Source organism: Alligator mississippiensis, chromosome 11 (genome assembly GCF_030867095.1).
Source record: "Alligator mississippiensis isolate rAllMis1 chromosome 11, rAllMis1, whole genome shotgun sequence".
In the NCBI taxonomy this organism is placed as follows: domain Eukaryota; kingdom Metazoa; phylum Chordata; order Crocodylia; family Alligatoridae; genus Alligator; species Alligator mississippiensis.
In genome coordinates this window covers 22,606,327-22,631,822 of record NC_081834.1, presented here as the reverse complement: position 1 = coordinate 22,631,822, position 25,496 = coordinate 22,606,327, and the positions used below count along the sequence as shown (strand labels likewise).

The following is a 25,496-nucleotide window of genomic DNA, read 5'->3' as shown; positions in this document are numbered from 1 at the left end:
AAAACTATTGTGTTTCCCTTAGTTCCTATCATGTTTCAGACAGTTATGAATAACACTATGGCTATTACTTACACAATAATTTGAAATCAAAATTATTGAACAACCTCTCTGGAGATCACTTCTGCATCAAAAAAGGAGAGGATATGTTGATACTTCAGTTTTTTTTTTATTCCCCAGTGATGATCTGGATCAAAGACTGTGTGTGTGTATATGTAATTAACATGGTAGTTTCTTTGTCAAGGGGTTGCTCCATTGCCATTACAGCAAATGGATGCATTTCATTTGACTGAGGAGTGGTTAGGTTCTTGATAAAGAAACAAATTGTCACATAAACTACAAAGAAATGTGCATTACCAGGACACACAAAGGCAGCACACTGATGGAAGGGACTTTTTGACTTCTGAATAGTCATTCTAAAAGTCCAGTTTTAGCTTAATCTTAGGATATGGTAACTCTCAACACGGAACTAAATGAGGAACACAACATGGGACTAATACAGTTCCTAGGAAGATGACATAAACTAACACTAACACTAATACTAACTAAGATTTGCCCTAAGGGGAAACTCTGTATTTAGAGAGAGACATTACCCATCAAATAGGCTGAAAACATGTTAATGGAAATTTAATGAGATAATTCACCAGAGAGAAAAACAGGAACCCTGCATTATTTTTTTCCATGAAACATAGTCTTGTTTACACTCTGCTAGGATTTAGAATAATAATAATCAAATGAATACCTAGAGAGTTAGCATGTCCATAGTATAATAAATCAATCAAATGAAAAAAGCCCGGGGATAGTCTGTGTCTGTGGATATTAATTCTAATTTGTCTATGGAAAGAAAGCTCTGTTAACATCTGGATAGCTTTTAGCACCTGCTTTAAATTAAATGATTAATGTAAAAATGTCAGTGACCTTAGCTGGTTAACCTTAAATTCAGTGAAATATTCACCTGTGTTTTCAGGTAGGGGAGGCCTTTGTTTGTTTGTGTGTGCATGTGTACCAATAAACTGAGTTAACTGAGGAAAAAAACACATGTCTTTACTGACAGCATCTGATGAAGTAAGCTCTCTGCTTACAAGAGTTTATGCTATACTTCTTTGATTTATTTGGTCTGTAAAGGTGCAAACCTACCCTGTCTTCTTACTAACAGCTATGATCAGAAACAGAAATCAGTTACTTTAGAGCAGCACAGAAAAGTCCACTTCAGTGAGGGTATGTCGAGGGAATAAATATATTAAAGGATTTCCTGCAAAATCAACATAGTGAAAAAGGAATCACCAGTCAAGGAAAGGAAGCTGTTGTACAGTTATTTATTATTAATAGAGGTGAGCACAAGTAAAAAGCAAGTTGCATCTTAACATACTCTCGTTGGAAGGGTCCAGTCCAACAAAGCATTAGATATTTGATTAGACTGTGACAAACCAAATGGCTGTGGCTCAGGTAGTGGAATAACTTGGATCAGGAAAGTTAGGCAGAACCAGATAAGTCATACTGGGATAACCAAAGAAAGCATCAAAATAGATTCCAGAACTCCTTAAACTGGAGATTCCCAAAACGATTTGGGGGGAGCACACAGAAGAAAAAATTCAAAGAGGAACCTGTAGGACCAGTCTTAACTGGCTTCCAGAAAAGACGATAAGGCTAACAGAGCAAGTTTGTAATTGCGTATAATGCTGGATTGCTAATTCACCTATTGTACTACATTAATCATGGGGTGTTTGCAGGAAGTGCTATGAGTTGCAACAATCCCTTGGACCCAACAGAAGTTTGCTATTGGGTCCAGGAGTTGGGGATTCCAGCTGTTTGCTGTGAACGAGTAGTCTGGCCTCTCTAGCAACACCATTCCCTCCACCCAGCCCGGATGGTGTTTTCAGAGTGAGGGGGGGAAAAGAGAGCCAAGGGAGCTAATTCTTGGGGTTCTCCAGTTGGCGATGGAGGGTGGGTTGGGTGGATTGAAGCCTCCCCAGCTCAGGGGGACTCCAAACCACCCTCCCTACCTTCCAGCACTGGTTGAAAACCCCCCAAACCAAACTCCCTCTGCTCCCTTCCCCCCTCCCATTCTGAAAACAGTAACAGGCTGGGAGCCCCGCAGACACAAGTTACAGAACGTGCTCTGTTTTGGAGCATGTTCATCTGAACCCTTGTGCAATGAGGATTCAGATCTTCATGGGATCAAGCCCTTTTAAAGTCGTCTATACCTGTGAACTTCTGTTTGGTCACTGCTGCGGACTGCTTTCTGGGGCCAGATCAGGCAAAATTGTCACTTCTGTCTGCACCTCTGGTGCCTAATGTTATAAAGAGACATTTCACTTGATTAGTCTTCTTTTTCCGCCTTTGTTATTCATAGATTCATAGATTCATAGATGTTAGGGTCGGAAGGGACCTCAATAGATCATCGAGTCCGACCCCCTGCATAAGCAGGAAAGAGTGCTGGGTCTAGATGACCCCAGCTAGATACTCATCTAACCTCCTCTTGAAGACCCCCAGGGTAGGGGAGAGCACCACCTCCTTTGGGAGCCCGTTCCAGACCTTGGCCACTCGAACTGTGAAGAAGTTCTTCCTAATGTCCAATCTAAATCTGCTCTCTGCTAGCTTGTGGCCATTGTTTCTTGTAACCCCCGGGGGCGCCTTAGTGAATAAATACTCACCAATTCCCTTCTGTGCCCCCGTGATGAACTTATAGGCAGCCACAAGGTTGCCTCTCAACCTTCTCTTGCGGAGGCTGAAAAGGTCCAGTTTCTCTAGTCTGTCCTCGTAGGGCTTGGTCTGCAGGCCCTTGACCATACGAGTTGCCCTTCTCTGGACCCTCTCCAGGTTATCCGCATCCTTTTTGAAGTGTGGCGCCCAGAATTGCACGCAGTACTCCAACTGCGGTCTGACCAGCGCCCGATAGAGGGGAAGTATCACCTCCTTGGACCTATTCGTCATGCATCTGCTGATGCACGATAAAGTGTCATTGGCTTTTCTGATGGCTTCGTCACACTGCCGGCTCATGTTCATCTTGGAGTCCACTAGGACTCCAAGATCCCTTTCCACCTCTGTGCCACCCAGCAGGTCATTCCCTAGGCTGTAGGTGTGCTGGACATTTTTCCTCCCTAGGTGCAGCACTTTGCATTTCTCCTTGTTGAACTGCATCCTGTTGTTTTCTGCCCACTTGTCCAACATGTCCAGGTCTGCCTGCAGCTGTTCCCTGCCCTCCGGCGTGTCCACTTCTCCCCATAGCTTTGTGTCATCTGCAAACTTGGACAGAGTACATTTGACTCCCTCGTCCAAGTCGCTGATGAAGACATTAAAGAGTATCGGTCCAAGGACCGAGCCCTGCGGAACCCCACTGCCCACACCCTTCCAGGTTGAGACCGACACATCTACCACGACTCTTTGGGTGCAACCCTCTAGCCAATTCGCCACCCACCGGACTGTGCAGTCATCCACGTCACAGCCTCTTAACTTGTTCACCAGTATGGGGTGGGATACCGTATCGAAGACCTTATCTGTATGTCTTCCTTCCATTTTTTCCTCCTTTTAGCAGGACTTATCACTAAAGCCATTTTTGATCATACACAGAAAAAAATGTAGGACTTCATACTTCATTGTGCACCAGCATTTTACTTTTGTGATGAGCTGGGCCTAGGCATCTAGGGTAGTCTCTTGAGATGTCTGAACTATTTTTGATTCTAAAGCTATTTTTTCAAAGCCAAGGAGTGACATTGTGACACAGAGAGTTGGGAGTAAAGCAACTGTCAAATAATGTAGAATTCTCAAAAATAGATGCTGCTTTCATCAACTTGATTTTTCAGAGCTCATCACGCTGAAATTGGATTAATTGTGTATTTGGAGATCTCCATGGCTTGGATGATACAGAACAGTCATCCCAGTTTCACTGTGCATCTGTTTGTGTTACACAAAAACCAGTCTGAATCATAATGGTCCTATTTAATAGGTCTGGTATCTATGTAAGTGTAATGTGTTCCACCTGTTTCATATGCTTTTGTTTAGCTCTCTGATGAAGCTATTCAAAGAAAGTGAGGAATGTTTCCACACTTTCAGATTAGTTTCAAATCTGTCACCCTTCACAAGAGAAATATCTGCGAATATAACTGGAATAGTTTAAAGTAGATTAGTCTTCTGGCCCCTAATCACAATAGCTTTCCTTGTGCTAACATAGATGCGAGTCAGTCTTTCCATTCAAAACAGATTTTCAGGCTTTGTAAAAGGGATGAAAAATTTCTCAGATCCAACTATAAAAATCAGATTTTTCTATAAAATCTGGAAGATTCTGTGGGACTTAGTTACTCATACAAGTGCATCAGTCCTTCCCTGCACGTAGCATTATACAATGAGTGTAGCTTCCTTTGTTTACAATCCAGAAGCCAAGATGGGAGATTCTAGGACACTGCTTTACACCATCTGCATATCACAGCTGCTTCATCTCTATAGGACTCCAAAGACATTACTTTTTCAGGTCACTAGTTTATGTTTTAAAAAGCCCCAAAGGCCTGATCAAGCAGAAAATAGCCACTACAGCTGCTAGCCCATAGAAGGCCATCCTAGTACAAAGCACTCACGTAGTTCCTAAGAGATTTATCCAAATGGAGGTAAATCTCCTCTCCTCAGAGATTAATTCCTATACTGCATTCATTCCAGCTCAAAAAGAAACTTCTATAGAAACAGTAAAATTTGACAAAGTTGTGGCATCACCAAAAATTCAAGAATGCTTACTGTTGAAGAACAGTTGTAAGGGTGTGACCATGTATGGATTATAACACAGCAGGGGATGTAACATAGTATTAAGGCAGTGGTTTTCAATCTTTTTAGTTATTTTCATTTGAGGACCCTGTAAACATTTTGAATGGAGGTGTGGACCCCTTTGGAAATTTTGGATGGAGGTGCAGACCCCTTTGAATTGTAAGGGTAAGTATTCATACTTTTGATTAATCATAGTCATCTTTCACAGACCCCTTAGACATAGTCTGTGGACCCATAGGGGTCTGCTGTCCATAGGTTGAAACCACTGTATTAAGGGGTTAAAACCACTGTATTAAGGGGTTGAGAGGCTGGACACCTTCAAGTAAGCGGGTCCTGACATTGCACCCCAGAGTACTTAAGGAGCTAGCAGGATTCATAGCCCAGCCACTGGCAAAGATATTTGAAAACTCCTGGTGCTCAGGTGAAGTACCTGAAGATTGGAAGAAAGCCAATGTGGTACCCATCTTGAAGAAAGGGAGGAAAGTAGATCCCAGGAATTACAGGCCAGTCAGCTTGACCTCAGTCCCTGGAAAGATTCTGGAAAAAATGATCAAAGACACCATTCTTGACAAACTGGCTGAGGGCAACATCCTGAGGGACAGGCAGCACGGGTTTGTTGCAGGTAGGCCTTGCCTGACCAATCTCATCTCCTTCTATGACCAGGTGACATATCACCTGGACAAGGGAGAAGTGATTGACATCATATATCTGGACTTTAAAAAGCCTTTGAACTGGTGTCCCATGATCTCCTCTTGGAAAAATTGGCCAACTGTGGCCTCGGCTACATCACAGTCTGATGGCTGGGGAATTGGCTCCAAGGCCAGACCCAGAGAGTGGTGGTCGACGGAAGTGAATCATCATGGTGCTCCGTGACCAGTGGTGTCCCCCAAGGCTCCATCCTTGGACCTGTTCTCTTTAATGTCTTTATCAACAATGTGGATACTGGTGTCAGAAGTGGACTGGCCAAGTTTGCTGATGGCACTAAACTTTGGGGTAGTGTGTCCACACCTGAGGATAGGCTAGTGATCCAGGCTGACTTGGATAGGCTCAAAAAGTGGTCAGATACAAACCTGATGACATTCAATACCGACAAATGCAAGGTACTCCACCTTTGGGGAAAAAACCCCACAACACGCTTGGCAGTGCTACGCTTGCTAGCATCATGGCCGAAAGAGACTTGGGGGTCCTGACTGACCACAAGATGAACATGAGCCACCAATGTGATGTTGCAGCTGGTACAGCAAACCAAACTCTGGCTTGCATCCATAAACACTTCTCAAGTAAATCTCAGGATGTCATCCTCCCGCTGTATTCAGCCTTGGTGAGGCTGCAGCTGGAGTACTGCATCCAACTCTGGACTCCGCAATTCCAGATTGATGTGGAGAAGCTTGAGAGAGTCCAAAAGAGAGCCACACGCATGATCAGAGGGCAAGAGAATAGGCCTTATGAAGAGAGGCTGCCATGGGACTCTTCAGTCTGGAAAAGTGCAGGCTCAGGGTTGACCTGGTGACAGCCTATAAGTACATCAGGGGTGTGCATCAGGATCTGGGGGAATGCCAGTTCACCAGAGTGCCCCAAGACATAGATTTATATTATGCAATGCTTAGAACAAAAGCAGCAAATTGGATGTACTCTCTAAAAACAAGTGATATATGCACACTCAAACAGCAAGCAACAGGGTGGGAAGCATTACAGAAGGGCAGGGGGCACAGTTTACATGCACAAAGCTAACAAACATCCCCAACTGGAACCATTTACCAAGGTGGGGATGCTAATCATATGAAAATGTCCAAACAATGTGGTTCAATAAGGAAAAGTGCAAAATCCTACTCATAGGATGGAACAATCTCATGTGCCACTACAAGCTGAGGGAGGACTGACTGGCTAAGCAGCAGCTCTGCGGAAAAGGACCTGGGGATTATAGTGGACTTTAAGCTGCATATGAGCCAAACTTACTACCAAGAAGGCTAATGGCATACTGGGCTGCATTAGTAGGAGTGTTGCCAGCAGATCAAGGGAAGAAATTCTTCTCCTCTATTCAGCACTGGCAAGGCCACATCTGGAGTACTGTGTCCAGTTTTGGGCACTCCACTACAGAAAGGATGTGGACAAATTGGAGAGAGTCCAGTGGAGAGCAACAAAAATGGTTAGAGGGCTGGGACACATGACTTCTGAGGAGAGGCTAAGGGAACTGGGCTTATTTAGTCTGATGAAGAGAAGACTGAAAGGGGATTTAATAGCAACCTTTGACTACCTGAAGGGAAGTTGCAAAGAGGATGGAGCTGGACTGTACTCAGTGGTGGCAGATGACAGAACAAGGAGCAATGGTCTCAAGTTGCAGCAAGAGAAGTTTAGGTTAGATATTAAGAAAAACTTTCACACTTAGGGGCGCCTGTACATGTGACACGGGTTTAGTCCTTCAGGGTTGCATTCAATGCCCCCTAAATTGAAACAGTGAGTTTTACATTGACACAGTGGGTTTTATTTTTTTGTCACTATATACACATAATTGTCCTGGCAGCCTCAGGTGTCTGCTGAAAGCAGAAGCGGCGAGGGGCCCAATCCTTTTCCTTTTTCCATTGAAGCCTGCCTGCTTCTTCCATGGCCAGGAGGCAAGCTGCCGGTAGGCCAAGTGGCCCCGAGCTATGGGGGGCTCCGTTCCTCTCCTCCTTGGCAGCAGTGTCCCCCGGGGCCAACTGGGTGTGTTGCTAGTGCATTGGGTGCTGTCCCAGCTTGGAGGCGCCCAATCTAACTCTTTCCCAAGCCTGCCTGGGCTTCCAGCACCCCATGCATCATTCCACCACCTTCTCCAGCCACCAGTACACCCAGCCGCCTCCCTACCCTGCCCCAGGCACAAGCCAGCCCATTCCCAGGTAGCCCCAGATGTCCTGGCAGCCGCAGGTGCCTACTGAAGGCAGAAGTAGTGAGGAGCCTGATCCTTTTTTTTTGGCAGGGCCTCCCTGCCTCTCCCACAGCTGGGGGGTGAGCTGACAGATTAATGACTGCAATGTTCCAAGTTGCAATTTTGCAAACTAAACTACATCAGGATGTGGTTTAGTTTGTGATAATGCAAACTCATTTAAAACCCCCCAAACTTGCATATGTGTAAAGTGTGACAGCACTAAGCTACACAAAGGGAAATTTTCATCACGGGTACATGGTAACATTGTGATGTGTACAAGTGCCCTAGGAGGCTAGTAAAACACTGGAACAGGTTACCCAGAGAGGGACTCTCCATCCTTGGAGGTCTTTAAGACCTGGCTAGACAAACACTTAGGTGGGATGATCTACCTGGGGATGGTCCTGCTTTGAGCAGGGGGTTGGACTAGATAGCCTCCTGAGGTCCCTCCCAGCCCTAATTTTCTACAATTCTAACTCAAGAAGGCATACGCTTCTTCAGTTGAATTGTGATGAATTGTTCAGTCTCCTGGTTCCTTTGGCTTCAAAGTAAAAGTGATTCTGGTGAAACATCTAGGTACAGAGTTAACCCAGAACTCTGCCATATTAGTAACTATGACTGGGTTTATTTAACCAAGTACTTTGAGAGTTTTGAGGTGTTTAGGAGATGGATGTTTCACTGAGCTTTGAGTATCACTGCTTCACGCATTCAGTTTTCTTTCCTTTGTAACAGTGGTGGAGGGACAACCTTTTTTGGCAGGTGCCATAGATTAACTCTGCACCCACCTGAAGTGCCACTCTGATCCCCTTTCCCTGCTCAATATGCTCTGCTTTTGCTCTCAGCCCTGTGCTCTCTGCCTGATATACTGCTCTCCTTTCTGCTTCCTTCCCTGTATTCCCTGTCCAATATGATGCTTTGCTTTCTTCTCCATGTTCTGTCTGCTGCTGCGCTGCCTGTCCTCTTCTCCTGCTACATGACACACACAGAGGCTGCCTGTACCACTTATGGTACCATTGCCACAGTGCTGCAGATTAGCCACCCCTGCTTTATAATTGTGGTGGGCTTGCTGCTTTTGCCCGGCAAGCCTGGCTTGGAGAAGGACACTTCGGATTGGTGGAACATTTCTACCAATCAGGTAACGGCTGAGAGGGGCTTACCCTGCCCCTGCTCAGAGCGGTGGGGTGAGGAGCCCCTGGACCTGATTGAAGACTGCGCTTTGTCTGGCAGACTAAAGGGGCGGTGCCACTGGTGTAAATAAAAACCCAGCGTGCTCAGCACGCTGGGCAGAGTTGGTGAGGGACGAGCCTCCACTGGGATCCCTTCTTCGCCCCAGCGGTGCGTAGGCTGGCGCATGGGGCTCAGGCTCTGGGAGCCGCGTGGAGGCAGCTCGAGCCTGCATCCTCAGCAGGGGTTGGACAGAGCGGTGTGTAGACCACCACACAGAGAGCCAGCCCTGGGAGCATTTCGAGGCTACTCGGGCCCCACACGGTGTGCAGACCAGCACATGGAGAGCCGGCCCTGGGAGCAGCTCGAGGCTGCTCAGGCCCACATGGTGTGCAGTCTGGCACACAGAGAACCTGTCCTGGGAGCAGCTTGAGGCTGCTCAGGTTAACCCTGGCGTTAAGCCAGATAACCAGAGCCCCGCAGTGTGGCCTGGCCAAAAAACTAAAAGCCCTGGAGCCTAGAGCAGGGCCCAGGAAAGGGGAGGCCTAGACATAAGGCAAGGTAAACCCAGCCAGCAGTGCCTAGGTCCATTCCCCTCCTCTGCCCCCCACCATGAGAGCTGGAAGAACCCTTGGTGCCCAAAGCAGGGCACAGGGCCAGAAGGGGGGGGCTTGGAGTGACATTGCTGGTGGGGCCTCTGATTGAGTGAAGGGCTCTGAGGCTGGGTCGATGGCTTCTCAAAGAAAACTGTAAGTTGCTGGCAGAGTTGGGTCCTGCAGGGGAGGCATTCCTGAAATAAGGCAGCCCCCTATCCCCCCGCCCCTGAGAGGGAAGCCCAGGGTAAAAGTTTCCTTCCCAGCTAGACCCATAGAAGGGGAAGCACCCCATGTTAGCTGGGATCCAGGGGTAAACGCATCTTATTTTGTATAAAACTGCACCTCATATTTTGTATAACTGTAATCATAATTATGAATGTGTTGTACAAAATGTTATGGAGTTGGGTTAGTTTGGTATAATGGGTTTTTGGCTTATCGTATTGTAAATATTCATCTGTATACCTTTGGTGTTGTTAAAAGATATTGCTAAGAATATTTTCAGAAAGTTTTCCTTTGTTACCTAGTAGAATATTTACCTATATATATATGGAATAAGAAATAATATGTATATTATAATTCAATAAACTGTAAATAGTTAAGAGCATTGGCATGGAGTTGACACTATAGAGGAAAGAGGGACCTGCACTCAAATGACTGGTGTCCCACCCACAACACTGTCGCCTGCCTCATCTATCCCTTCCAGTTGAGGACAGGCATACCCTTGGGTGTTCCTGGGTTACATAATGATCAAAGGGAAACTATTAAAGAATCAAGAATTATTTGACAGCAAGAATCCTATGGATCTGTGTATTTTCTTTTTACCCCATTTACCACACAGAATACCACAGAGAAATGCCCAAAGCACATAAATGGGTGGCTGTCTATAATTTTTCTTAATCTGTGAGTCTTGAGTTGCACAACCACTTTTCACAGCAGCAAGAGGTAGTTCTGGTGGCATCCATGTGATCATATGTGTTAGCATTTGCCAACATAATACAGGGTTGCATAATCCAGCCTGTTCTGAGGTACTAATATCTACTACCCCAAATGACAGAAGCATTCAAACCTCAGCCACTGCAAACTGTTGTGTCCCTAAAGCAACTGCTTTTCCAGGATATTTTATCAAATATCGCTAACTGCTGGATTACAGTGGTCTTTTCCAGGGATTTGAGTAAAGCATAATGAAATCAGCATTTAAACCATCAAATAGTTTTTAAAAGCCATAATCTCCTCAAAGAACTTTTTCATCCCAGTTAATGATTACTAGCTGCAAAGCTAGGAGTTTAATGAGTTTATTCAAAGAAACTTTTAGAAAGCTTCCTGCAGCCTAAAAACAGAAATGCTGTACTGCATTTGAACTTGACTCCTGTTTGGTTACATAAAATAGGTTCGGCACATTTACTTCAAGTGCCTTCATCCTCTAAAAGGTTATTTTGATTACAACGTGTAACAGCCTTTTGTAAAGTTAGTGCTGTCTTCAGCAGCAGGGAAAAACGAATATACAAAGGATTACTGTGAGGCTTTCTGCTTGCTACCTTTGCAAAATCTTATCTCACCCTTCCTTGACAAATCTGTGCTATTCACAATGGGTTGTGTGAACAGAAAAACCCTAGGCAGTACATTTTGTATTTTGATAAATTAAGATTACATTTGAAGATTTTGATAATACAAGAGTTTTCACAATTATTTAAAGTGTCATGTTGAATGATGCTATTGAAGCTAGATATTGTTCTGTGGCGTTTAGCAGGTGGGAGGGTTCCCAACCAGCTTCCTGCCTGTTGTCACTTGGTGTTCAGGCTGCTTGGCTCAGGGGGCTCTTAGAGGCAATTGCCTGCATCCAGCCTCCCAGAGCTCAGGTGTGACACAGAAAGAGCAACTTGAATTCATTGTTCAGCAGTGAAAGCTCAGATAGGTTTATTGTCTTTTAGGACAGTAGCTAGCAGATCTGCATAGCAATCAGCCTAGCTCAGCAAAACTGCCCAGACTGGTGAACAACACATTATGTGCATAGATGGGGCTAGGTCGCTACGAAAGGGTGAGGCTCACAACCCCTTTGCTTATAGCCAAGATGCCCATACTCTGTACCCACTCTTATCTCTTTCCCTGCCGAGATTCCCTCTTTACTTGTCTCTTGGTCAAGTCCAGACACTTGGAGCTCATTCCTTGCCAACTGCAGCTCCCCACTTCCAAGTTTCGGCAACTAGACCTCACTTACTTTTCTAGCTTACTCCATTACTTAATTTGAATATCTTCAGCCTGCTGAGTACAACTTGCCTCTTGTTATCTCCACTTTAGCAAGTTCTAACTTTTTTACTCCCTAGCTTGTTTGGCTATTGTTTCTTACTTTGAATTGTCATTTTTACTTACTCTGTCTTTTATCAGGCCATCCAGTGGTCAATGAAGCCTGTTACTCCCAAGAACCTTTGCAATGTCTTAGCTTAACTATAGATTAGCATAACTATAGCCTAGAATTACCAAAACTCCTATACTAGGAATGACTACAATACTAATATTCTGTAATGGAATCTATAGCAGCACATCTGGATGATATATTGATAATTTGTTGTTGTCAGCAGTGAGAGAAACTCCAAGAAGATTGCCCTGAATGTTTGACGTTTCCAAGGAAGGGACTGAGTGACACCGTGCAGCAGGAGCTATGTCTCTACCCTTCCGAAAAGAATTAGAGAAATACAAAAATATCAATGAGGATGAGATTCTCAGCAAACTGTCAGAGGATGAGCTGAAACAACTGGAACATGTTCTTGATGACCTTGACCCAGAGGTAGGTAACAGAGACAGAGATAAGGCTGATGTTTCCAAATGTAGCAGGAGTCTGATATTTGCTTATATTCCAGATACTTGGGAGAGGAGGTGTGCTCATGGGTGAAGGCACTATACTAGGCCCCAAGAGAGCTGGGTTCTGTTCTCAGCTCTGTCACTGATGTGCTATACGACTTTGTATGTATGTCTGTGCCTCTGTTTTTTCTCCACACCCAGCCTATTTAGAGAGTAAGAGCTTGTCTATATCATGTCAATGGTCAGTTTTAGGGAGAACAAGGCTTAGCACCTCCTACTGTAGACAGAAGTGACAATTTTTGTCTGATTTGGCCCCAGAAAGTGGCTTATAACCATGACCAAACAAAAGTGCACAGCTGAAGACCACTTTAATGGACCAATCCTGCAAAAATCTGAATCCTCATTGCATGAAGGTGCAGATGAACACATTCCAAAACGGAGAGCATTCTGTAACTTGTGTCTGTGGGGCTCCCAGCCTGTCACTGTTTTCAGAATGGGAGGGGGGAAAGGGAGCAGAGGCAGTTTCATCTGGGGTTTTTTACATCCGGCACTGGAAGGTGGGGTGGGTGGATTGGAGTGACCCTGAGGTGAGGTTCTTCAATCCACCAACCCACCCTCCAGTGCCAGCTGGGGAACCCCAAGAATGAGATCCCTCTGCTCACTTTCTCCCCTCCCATTCTGAAAACAGCCTCCGAGCTGAGAGGGGGAAGTGGCATTGCTATGAGACCCGGCTGCAGGTTCACAGCAAGCAGCTGGAATCCCCAGCTCCTGGACCCAACAGTGAACTGTTGGGTCTGGGGGATTGTTGTAACTCATAGTGCTTCCTATAAAGTGCTATGAGTTACAACAGGGAGCTGCTCTTCTGTCTGCACCTCTGATTCTGCTAGTATGTACTAGAGCTGGAAGTTCACCTATGAGTGCTTCAGGGCTTGAGAGCAGGCACTGTAGGTGAGCTTAGAGAAGTCCCATGGCTGAAGTTTGAGCTTTGGGGTGGATCAGTGGACCCAGGTGGGCAATGTGTGCTCAGTCCCATGGACCATTAGACTCACAGTGGATCCTTAGTTCTTCAGTACAGAAGTCCTTTACTGTGTGTCCATACAAGTAACAGGATGTGGCCCTTTTCCTGGTTGGCAAGTGTTTGGGGGCAGGAACTGTTTATTGTTCTGTGTTTATACAGTGTAATACATGGTTGTGATTTTAACACTATGGGAATAAATGTGATTAATATTAACAGTTGATAGGAAAGATCTGACTGAGAAGACTTAAAAGTGTGCCATTTTTAAAGGTTACATCTAGGAAATAAAATATATATTTTTATGATATCTTTTATTGCACCAACTATATGGTTAGGAGATGATAGATAAACTTCATGTTTGAAGAAGGGCAGGTTGTGGTTATCTTACATCTTTCCCAACTTTACAGTTAGTCCAATAAAAGATATCACCAGAATAGCTATGTTTCTTCCATATTTCCTGGACCATCACAGATACAACACTCAAGGCATATTACATCTAGGAAGGGGGACTGGGGTGGAGCAGGTGCTAAAGCACACCATTGACAGCCCAGAGGTCACAAGCTTGAGGCCACAGAAGAAGCGCTCATAGTGCAGCCCTGTCAGACTCCAAAAAATCAGCTAAATACCTTGTCAAAAGGACCTGAAAAAGGAAGGACATCTAGGAAATACACTGCTGGACATTGCTGCTGTTGTAGGGGAAGCAATATACAGAAATCATTCCACTTTTTCAAAAATACTGAAATTAAATTTAGAATGTTTTATGAAAATGGCACCACTCTAACCCAATCTGCCTCTTTTCCTGTCCTTTGGTAGAATGCCCTTCTGCCGGCAGGCTTCCGACAGAAAGATCAGACCACTAAAGCTGCCACTGGCCCTTTCGACAGAGAGCGACTGCTTTCATACTTGGAGAAGGAAGCACTGGAGCACAAGGATAGGGAGGACTTTGTACCCTTTACAGGAGAAAAGAAAGGTAACAGTTCATCTTCACATGTGCCCACATGAGTGGGGATATATGTCAATATAAGGATCACAAGCTGTGTGGTCTCCTAGGGAAAAGAACCAGTGGAAAATAGAAAGAGGCCATATCAAGCCTCAAAGCTTATGAGTCAGACTTAGAGCTGGAAATGCCTTTTAAAATTAAAGCTGATAGAGCCCTGGTTTTATCTGTGGTCTAAAGGTCTGCCCACAGGAGCAGGAGCAAAGAACTCCTGGATTCTAACCCCAGCAGCAACCCTCTGGTCTGAGGCAGCAGTGCAGCAACGTGCTGTGTACCGTGGCTCTGATTCAGCAAAGCACACACTGGAAGTTAAGATTCCCACTGAATTCACCAAGAATCCTCCTGTGCTTACAGTTAAATGCTTGCATAAGTACTACGCTGGTTCAGGCTCTTGGAGAGAGAACTACCTCATTCCTCTCTGAATAAGAGTTACCAGGGAGTATGAAAAACAGACAAGTTACAGAAAGGTTATGGGGTGGGATGGACTGTGTGCCAGATACTCTCTGGAAACTGTCCCTGTCTGCTTTTACCCTGTGGTACCTGTAATCTAAACCAGGCCAGTATAGCCATCAGTAGAACGGCTATGATACTCTCATTCAGCCTTAATTTACTACAGGGTCGGAGTAGACACACGGAGAGTTGCTGTGATAGCTGACAGGTCACTTCCCCAGTGGTAAGTTCAGGATACTACTATTGCCTGCCTAAAGCCTCCATTCATCAAGATATTTAAACATGTGTCCAATTCAAAGGCTGTGAGTACTTCCCCTTATTTCAGTGGAAGTGCTCAAAATTATACATGTGCTTAAGTACCTCTAGGGAAACCTGTGGCAAAATTATTGATCTTACTGGGACCAAGATCAAGCCCTGGCTGTTACTTGCAAAATGCTTCCAAGTCATAATACGCTACATGCAGGTGAAATATTGCTGTTAAGGTTATTACATTTCATTTTTGTCTTTTGGAAAAAAAAGATTTAACCAGCAGTTATTTTAAAGAATCATGACAGCTTTTAGCAAGATCTGGGGCAGCAACCTTTGGCCCGCAGGCTGAGTTCAGCATGCCAAATGATTGAATCCATTTCACAAAGCCCAGATACTGGCATCATTTTGATGGATTGCATGTGCAGCAGTGGTCAGGTCAGAAGCACCAGACCACCTTGGACTGAGCTGTGTTATTTTGGCCCACTGCTCTGAAAAAATTGCCAACCCCTGAGCTAGACCTATGTAAATGAAGCACAGCTTTGTATCAAAGCACATTGTCTTACCTGCTTTTTCCCAGTTAGCATTCCTATTTTTAATGGTACTCACACATTATATAGAATGGGAAATGCAGTTTATCTTAGATGGACTTATTACCAACTGCTTCTCTTTTCTGACCTCTTATGCAGCATCATGCTAGAAAGTTACAGCTTTCTCTTGTGTTGCTGATTAATGTTTCTTATTGGGCCTGTGCAAATTCACGCTGGCCACATCAGCAACTTGTTTAGAGGTAAGATTTTGTTCACTTTTGTCTTGTCAGTGTTAGAAAATTTTTGAATTGCAGCCACTGATGGGATCCCTTGCATGCCTGAATTTACTGCACATAAAACTGCTACCAGGTGTATGCAAGATTTCACAGTGCTGTGAGGATTGGCATGTCCTCTGTGTCAGACTAACCATTGTACCGTCCATGTGCGCTGTTTCTTGTATTTAGGGTTTTTTTTAATGCTGCTAAGGAAACATTATCTTCCTGCTTGTCCAATGGTGTGTCCAGGGCATTTGAATTAACCCTGATTATTAATTTGCAGTATCTGTGATTTGATAACACCACTGTTTTACAAAACACAAATAACGTTTTCCAACTCTCAACCAGAATGAACTCAGCCTCCCTTACAATTAAAGCTGCTGTTATCTTTTTTTATACCATTTTTATTGTAAATTACTTACATATAAGTGCTGCTGTAGGATTTATTGTCTTGATTTCTCTTATGCCTCTCATTTTGGATGTCTGTCCCAGACAGATTCCCAAATGTTAACAACAGCAGTTTAAGGCACGTGAAAAAAAGCTTCATGGCCACTACATATAGAATTGGTAGGCAATCAGCATCTAAATGTAAAGAGCTCAGCTCTGCTTTCACAGAAGTCAGTGGCCAAGTCCCACAAAAATAGTGATGGCTTCTTTATTAGCACTGTCTAGACCTAAATTAATGTAAGACCTACCATATTAATAGATCTGTACAGATAATTGTGTCATGTTCAGCACTGTAGTGCTCGAAGGCTTAGTGGTTTATCCAGTATCACTTAATGTTCTATTTTAAGAAAATGTGGCTTTGGGAAAGAATCTTTCAGCCTTGAGCATGGCATGCCCCCATGTTGGGACTTCTTGGGCTCTGCTATGCTGCCCTTGGACTGAAATGCAGGCTTCAGCAGGAGGATGTCATCTAGATAAAGCCCAGAAGTTGACCTGGCATGTTTTGATGGCCTCCTTCCTTCTGAGCTAGAAAGCAGAGGGTGTGATAGTCTTTTGTAATTTGAGACCTGAAAGACAACATATTACTGAAACACTCATTTGCCATATGAACAAACACTGCGGGCTTCCTGCACACTATAAAGTGAGCCTTCTAACTTGTTGAAAGATGAGGAATGTTGCATAAGAGCTGGGAGCAGAGATGGATGGCTGTATTTCTGAGTACAGTGTTCCTAATTACAATCTTATTTACTTTGGCAGAACTCATTGAATATGCAACTATGGAATGATTGTTTTGAAATATTAACAACCTAACTCTCATTTACTCTAAAAGCTTGTCTACACAGGGAGTCTGACTGCATCAGCCATTGCTGAATATGCTGTTCTGCTGAGTAAGTTGCAAAACAGGAACATTCTTTTCTAGATTTATAGTCACTTTTAATGATGAACAATTAGAGTTCTCCCAAAGTGGGAAAATTATTCTGAAATATAGTGATCCCAATTCCAGAACAGTGTCCATACAAAGGACTTAATGGGGAATGCTCTGATAGAATAAGCTTATTCTAAAATAGGGTTTCTGGTTAGCTTGCTTGTATATATGAGCCCTAAGGCCTCGCATACAGTCTTGATAGTGCAAAAGTACTTGACATTGGGTATATACTGTATGTAACTTCTGCCCATTATATGTGTTTATTCACTGCTACCACACTTTAAAAAGGCCTTAGTGTGAATGACCCTACATTTTCATCTTAAAGTAACCCTGGGCATGTCCACACATGCATTAATGTGTCATTGCTACTGTGCATTAAGTTTAGTACCTCTGATATGAGGTACTATATAAATGTGCAGTAGCCAGCGCTAACGCACAGTAGCAACAGTGCACAGTCTTTTTGTGACACTTAATGTGCAGTGGACTAATTCTACTGTGCATTACCTCATTAGCACAGTTTTTGCTGTGATGCACTAATGCACAGTAAAAATTAGTCTACCGCGCATTAAGCGTCTTGTATAAACGTGCCCCTGTTGGTTAAAAATTAAGTTCTTAGGCAGCTCTAGAAGGCCTCTGGTACTGCAAGAAAAGAAATGGGAGGTATATAAGCCAAGATGCCACTCAGCACAATTCCCTACTGAAGGATGTCTGTATCATTCAAGCTGAAATATCTTTTAAGATTTGTCATTGTTTTGCACTTTAATATTTGTCTTCTATTAGGAAATATATTCTTTCAAGATTAACCTGAAGAGGTAGAATGCTTCCTCCGAAGTGACATTCCTACACATTCCTAATGGGTTTTCTGCAAATCTGATCCTGACATAGAAGATAAAAGCAGGGTGGAAAGAAAAAGGAATGGATTTTAAAATCCAGTTCCTCCTGCCTTAAGAGTCTGTGATGCATGGTTTTTTCTTATCCAGTGCCTTTTTTTTTGGTTAGTGTTTCACTGGGAATTCTTTAACAAAGCAGTGTCCAGCAGTATCAACCAGTTGTGTTGATTGCATCAGTCCTTTCTGTTGTTACACAATTACACAGTTTTGATTATGATACAAAGCAATTCCAAAGCTAGGGGAGTTATTCGGAGTAGTCAGAGCACAGGAAGTGTTAAATACAAGCTCAAGGTTTGGGATTGGTGGTGTGGATGGCTGCCTTAGGTCTTATTGCAATCATGTTATGTGGGCCTTGCAGTATTTGGCAAAGACAACTGAATGTATGGTTTGTATTAAAGCTTTGGGCTACTGCCACATTTTAACTTGTTAACCTCCTACATTAATTGCTAGAAAGAACTAAGGGTTTGATCCCTCAAGGTGGCAAATGTTCTGTCCCCAAAGCACTTACTTAGCACTTGCTTAGCAAAGCACTTACGCACATGCTTAACTTGAAGCACACAAATAAGTCCATTGTCTTCTCTGACAGGAATAAAACTAAGCAGAGTTTTAAATGTTTTTTTTCTGGATGAGGGCCAGAGCACTCAGCAGCTTGAAGGTTCACAGCTCAGGTGGTAAGGAACCCAGTTACTGCAGAGACTACATCTCCCCACATGACCCATCAGAGCAGTTCCACTGTCCAAAGTCCCCACATTTGAACCTGATGATGGCAGGGAGTGGGGCTACACGGGGGGGGTTCTCATCTTTAGAATGTGGTCTGCCTCATATTCTGCTGAAGGCCTGCTTTGGTGGCTTTCAAGAGCTAATGTAAAACACATCCATTTAGTCCGTCAATAATGGGGGAACCATCATTGTTAAGCATTGCAAGGACAGAAGAATTAGGTCTGATTTTTGTCATCGCAGTGTTTGCCAGTTAGTCGTGTTCACTGTATTCATTTTTGGACTAGTTTCTATTTATGATAGATAATCTGGAAATTCTTATAAAAAGTCAGTCAACTGTATTTTGACCCATAGCACTTCTTACATACAGCTGGATCAACTCACTGCCATGTTTGTACTGCTTTGGGCATCATTTGCAAGTTAGTGAGAGTTTGGGAGCACTGGAAAGGAAAGATTACAACCCTAAATATTGAGGGTGATACCACATGAATGCAGTCAGATTTTAAAAAGTCCTTTGACAGAAAACAGGAATGAAAATATATAGCTTCTTTAACTGTGTTGAGTTTGAAAGTGAATAGTTTTGAGGAATGGGAAGGATGATTTCTTGCCTTAATGACTTGACCGGCCATTAAGGATATGCCTGTGCACCTTCCACAGTTCTTCTAAGACCAGCACAAAGAAACATGCCTCACCCACCCACTCTCACTCCACACATGCCAGTTGTGGAAATGAGACAGTGAAATTGCTGATGGTAACCCCCACTCTCCCCCCACTGCCATTGCTCTCAAGCAAGCCAGAGACATATCTTAAGGATGATGGAGGGGGCAGCTTTACTGGCTTATTTCTCAGTTTTCTATATGTAGAGCTGGGGCCAGTAGATACGGGCTACTTCCTGGTCCCATGAAGAAACTGTATAGATCTTATCTAAGAGGCCTGGGTTCAAGTTCCAGGTCTTCTACAGACTTCTTGTATGACCATATGCAAGTAATATCATACTTCTGTTCCCTGGATTCTCATTTCTAGAAGAGAGATAGTAATGCTTCCTTTTGCCCCAACGTTTTCCATCATCTTTGTTTAGACTAAGGGCTTTTCATGGCAGGGGCTTTCTCTCACATACACATGCAGTGCCTGATCTGAGCTCCTTAATGTAACACAAAAAGTATTATTTTGTTACCATTTTCACTTCTACTTCACTGCAGTGGTTGCTCATGACACTGCCAAAATGTAACTGAAAAAACAAAACTACTATTGCAAAACATTGAGACGTAATTTCAATTTTAAGTTAAAGTTGGCTATATCTTTGTTAACTGCTTGCAGCCAAGGCTGCTATTTCAATCCTCCAGTGTTATCCTTGTTTTCTATAATATCTCCTGATCCTTGCCAAACAATTGCATACTGGGTGCATCTACACAAGTTGTTTGCTGCAGAGTTGCCTAATTAGCTCTACAGTAAAGTCTCAACATCTATATGTGTGGCCCTATTAAGCCACAGCTTTGCTGTAGGTTAGAGCTTGTAAACACAAGTACTATCCTACAACGCCATTTTTTACTGTGCAGCAATGCACGTGTAGATGGTGACTAGGGCTGGCTGGAGCATGAAGGTGCTTCAGTACAAGGGCTCCCTGCTGGCTAGCCCCGTGGTGGATCACCCTTGTGCACCAGCCAGCTCCTCTGCAGCACACTGAGCTGGGTCACTACAGCCCCGGGCTGGCAGGCTGACCCACTGGACCCCCTGCCAGCCGGGACTGGTCTGACCCAGCTCAACATGCTATGGTCCCAGGTGCACATGTAAATGCAGTGCCTGGGAGCAGTAAGTTCTGGTATGGTAAGCTCTGGTACAGTATGCACCAGAGTTTATTGTATTGCATTAATTTCACATATAGATGCACATGCTGGGTCTGATCCAGCTCCTATCAAAGACGGTGGAAATACTCTAATGGATCATGCCATTATGATTGGTGGCCAGAAAGGATAAGGGAAATGTGCCATTTTTGCATATAATATACACCCTGGGGAATTATGCAATTATATACATGTGCAATTTTGCAGATAAAATGTATGGCTGTGCATAATTTTGCATAATTTAACCCAGGTGGCGGGCAGGCTCTGTGCCTCCCCCTCTGTGGGACTCACAGCACTCTGGCTGGGAGCCCCATGTGCAGACAGTGCAGTGGTGCATGACTGGTGAGTGGGGAGGGGAGCTCCTGCTTGCAAGGTGGGGGGGCAGGTTTGTGGGTGGGCATGGGGATGTGTGTGGGTGTGTGTGGGCCACCCCTCACACCCTCCACTCCCTTCCTCATGGTGCACATCTCTTGCTGCCAGCAGCAGGCTCTCAGGGTGCCCATGGCTGCAGCAGGTAGAGCCCCCACAATGGTGCATGGATTTGGCTAAGTCCTGAGGGCTGCACATAGCAGCATGGATCCAGCCCAGCCAGCCCTCTGGCACGCACCTTGAATCCAAACTGGGTTGGCTCTGTGTCAGCATGTGGGGCTCACGGCACTGCAGATAGGAACTGTGAACCACTGGCCCAAGCCAGCCAGCTCTGTGCCTCTGTGTGGGGCTTCCAGCACTCCAGAGGGAAGCCATACACGAGGCATGGAGCCCACCTGACCTGATGGCATGAAATTCCATGTCTCCATGTGCAGCTTCCTGCTGAAGTGCTGGAAGCCCCATGTGGAGGCATGAAGCCCGCCCAGCCCGATGGAGCATGGATCCTGTCTGCAGTGCTGTGAGCCCCACATGCTGGCATGGAGCCAGTCCGGTTTGGTTTGAAGGTGCATGTCAGCAGGCCAGGCTGGGCTGGCTCCGTGCCATCACATACAGCCCCTGGGACTCCACATCATTTTTAATTTTTCTGTGCATAATTTTTCATTTTTCTGTGCATAATTCCCTGGGATGTAATAATTGAATGTTTCAACCAATTGATAAATGGAAAGAAACAGGAAGAAAATAATGAGTAAACCAGAACATTTATCACTGTACCACTGTCTTCAGCCCCTCCACACAGAAACCATCCAACCTGCCTACTCAGTACTGTGCCAAGCATGATGTCAGTACAGATGATGACAGTTGTTTCAGAATAAGAATGTTTTTTCCTTTCCTTTAGGATAGAGTATGTGCTTTCTTTTAATGAAAACAAACTTTATGGCTTATATATTCTTCTGAAGCAGAAAAATATCAAGGAATATATCCACAGAGCAGATAAAGAGTGGAGATTAAGTATTTGAATAAGTTATTGTGTCTAATTCAAAGTTTACTTTAGAGGCATGGTAGTTTTAAGGGATTTTGTGCTCTTCAAAGTTGAAATACTGATGGCTAAGGTTTTTGGCAGCCTTTTCAGGGGTGGGGGGCGGGGGTGTTATCATCTTCAAGACTTATGTTCAGTGTTGGCTATAACCTCTAACCTGGACTTTATTTTTATAGTTGTATGTGTAATACAGGAGGTGGTGCCTAGAGCTAAAGTTGCTCAATGCTTTTTCTTTTTCTTTTTTTTATGAGCCTCTGTTTGTAGTTTATCACAGCTTTGCCAAACTTAAATTTTTGTGCTGAAATTTCCCATGCCGGGCGTCTGCCTTACACTGAATATTTTGGAACATTTCAACTAAACTGGTTCGGTTGTTTCCAAGATCATGGGGAAAACACCTTGTTTTTGTCCAGTTTAAGTAAATTCTTCCAGCTGTTTCATTGCAAAGCTGTAGGGCCTCCATGCTTTGAAACAAGGATTTGAAATTAGGCGGTAGGTCAGGGTTGTCTTTTGCAGTCTCCATGAAACTCCCCTGCAGTTAACACTTGCTCAGTGAAGACTTATTAGCATTTGGCAGCTCAGTTCTGTGAAATCTCCATCTGTACAGATTATGTGCTATCCCCTCAGAGTTCCTACCTACTGCCTAGACAGCATGCCTGTCATCTTCCCAGAGCAAGAGAGGTTGCTCCAGGCCAAGGCTGCAAGAGTCTTTCTGTAATTGCTCCTTCCAGGTGCCAAGGGCCACTGTGCCACCAGAACCGAGACCAGGGAAGCTTGTCTCTCCTGTGCTTCTGTGTTTCCCTTGCTGGGGGCAGGTGGTGTGGCAGAGAAGCAAGAAACAGCCTGATGTCATGGCAGAGGGGTATTTGGATTTGGTGGGGGAGGAGGATGCCAGGTGAGGAGGCAGAGAGGAGCTTAGGGGAAGGAGGCAGCGAAGCAGGCACCAGAAAGGGTCAGTGACAAGAACAAGTAGAGAGGAACAAAGGAAGTGAGGAAGACTGAGAGAAGCCAAGGATGGTGTAGCTTGGAGTCAGATGGGGAATGAGGATAGGATCTGGGGTGGAGGGGTAGAACAGAAGCAGAAAGAAAGAGGGTGAGGTAGTGTAAGAGGAGGAGCAAGAAGGTCTGTAACTGCTAGACCTCATTCCCTTCTAGAACCTGGAACTGCGTCTCAGCGTTCCTTTATGGTCAGCAATGAACTTGAAACCCAAAGGCAAAGTGTGTGCCTACATCCTCCCTTGTGACACATCCATATGGAAGATAACAACTTTCTACTACCACCAGTCACTACTTTGGCTAAGGAGCCCATCCGTGCTGCTGACCAATGTGAATTCAGTGTGAGGAAAGATCCAAGTGATGAAATTCCTGATTTTCATTTTTTAAAATGTGAGAAACTCTGTTAAAATAGCTATAGTACTAAGGTGCCAAAGTCAAGCACACAAAAATTAAGAAATGTAAAAATTAAGGTAAGCTTTGCAACTTTAATTTGATTGATCTGTACATAAGTGGAATTATATATTTGGCATCATGCCAACTTTGGAGTGCTTGATTTTGCAGCCTTCATGTTTTTTTTAGCATAGGTTTTTTGAGATAATATTTGATATAATATAAAGTGAGTGCTCCTTGACGGAAAAGAGTATTGCTACAACAGCAATAACTAAAGCCATTTTTACCATTGCCTTGTAGCTTTAATTAGAATTGGCTAGTTTTCTTGTTTATAGTTCAAGTGGCTTGCTGGTAAGAATTAATATAATTATATTTAATAGAGTATTTTTAGAGAGGAATTTCCTTAAACCTCAAAAGGAAAAAATATCTTGTGCGATTTATGCAAGGCTGAAATCCAGGATTATTGAATTTCACTTTAAAGGTCACTCAAGAATTCTGTCATATAGAGTAAACAGGGTTTCATTTAAACGTAAGAAGCAATAAGAGGATCTAAGTTTAAAAAAAAGAAAGACCAAAATCAGAACCAGTAGCAGAAGAGGGTACATAACTAACAAAGTGTGGTAGAATGTGTATTTGTTGTAAGAAAGAAGTCACATCTGTGCAGGTCAGGAATGAAACACTGCTAAGTATAAGTGATGGCATTTTAAGCCTGGTTTGCAGAGATGTGAATCATGCAGTGACGATCCAGGCCAAAAATTAATTTGCAAGTAGTGATAACTTTTAAAACAAAAGGTAAAAGCCCTAAAACTCAAAATTAGAGCTTTATGAAAAACATACTGATTCTTTTCCCCGTGCTTTTTTTGTACAGCCTACTCAGTGCTGGCTTATGACATGCTGAGGCCTAAACCGTGTCCTTCTTAAGAGGCCCCATATGATAAAATGTATGTATATTTTTATCACATTAGAATGAAAACGTTCATATTTAGAGAGTCATTTTCCCAAATTTCCTTTATCTCCTTCATTTACCAACTGATTATTATAAAACTTGATATTGAGTCAGGTTTCTTTTTCTTATTTAGAGGCCCCTTATATCGTGAGGCACTAAATTGTAGCTTAAGTAGTTTAAGCCTAAATCTAGCACTGAGCCTACTACACAAATGACACATATTCTCTTTACAATTTTTGGGATGCATGTGTATTTAAAGCTAATCACATAATTAAAAGCTGTTATGTATGGAGGACAGAGTTATGGGTGTATGTTCAACTGTAATGCTCAAATTTCTGGACCTGCATATTTAACTTTTCTTTAATATAGATGGACTATATCAGTGGAGGTCAGCCTTTTTAGTAGACATGATACAAATTAGCCCTGCACCGTCCCTAAGTGCCACTCTGATCTCCCTACCCAATCTACTTGTGCTTTTGTAACACATGATATTAGAGTAGGCTGGAAATTCCACAACTAAATCCATGCATTTCTTTCTAACATACAACAGAAGTACTCTTATTAAATAAACACTTGATAAGGCTTTTAGGTCTTGCCAACAACAAGGAGTTTATGAAATACCGGATGTCTTATTTTGCACTTCCCATAAAATGCATCCCATTTAAAAGTGGGAACAAAAAGCAAGACCCAAATACAGCATAGCAGGCTTCCCCAGGGAAATTTCCAAAAAAAGCTAGCATTTGGGATTCCAACTAGGAGAAAGTAACCACTAGACTAACGAGTGACAGTCTAAAAAGCTTGGAGAAGAGTGTCATGATGCAGGGTCCCCAGGGCTCTGAGACTCTAGGGCTCTGTGACCGTGCTTCCTTTGCCCTGTGGGTGCCTTCTAATCTTGCCTGCCACATCTTATTGGTTGAAATAATAACTTGGGAGGCTGCCCACGAGTTTGTGTGGTTATGGTCCTGCTGAACCCCACTAGATCCTGCTAATCTTGGATCCCTTGCTGGGTCTCACTGAAATTCAGTGCCACTCAAGACACTCTAAGCCTTATGGGCTAGATGCATGGCTCCAAAATTGCCCTTTTACCACGCCCCATGCCTCACAGATGGTATTCAAATGTTGTCCCTCTGAGGCCTTGATCTAGCTTGGCCTCCGATCATCACTGGGCACTTGGCCCCTGTCTATATGGCTTCCCTGGCACTGGGCTTTCTGAAGCCCTGTCTGC

The 25,496-nt window shown here is 43.8% G+C and overlaps 1 protein-coding gene across 4 annotated transcripts in view; it reads left to right on the top strand.

Annotated features, from left to right (window-relative positions):
- Nucleotides 1-25,496, top strand: part of TMOD2 (tropomodulin 2) — a 68,327-nt gene that overhangs the window by 21,015 nt on the left and 21,816 nt on the right. For 2 of the 4 annotated variants that reach the window (XM_019477537.2, XM_006259127.4), the window contains exons 2-3: nucleotides 11,985-12,190; nucleotides 14,033-14,189. In XM_019477537.2, coding sequence (XP_019333082.1) covers nucleotides 12,065-12,190; nucleotides 14,033-14,189 — 283 coding nt within the window. In that variant the 5' untranslated portion in view covers nucleotides 11,985-12,064. Of the gene's footprint in view, nucleotides 1-4,818; nucleotides 4,915-11,981; nucleotides 12,191-14,032; nucleotides 14,190-25,496 lie in introns of all 4 variants that reach the window. The other 2 variants (XM_059714675.1, XM_019477536.2) reach the window with 2 other exon arrangements.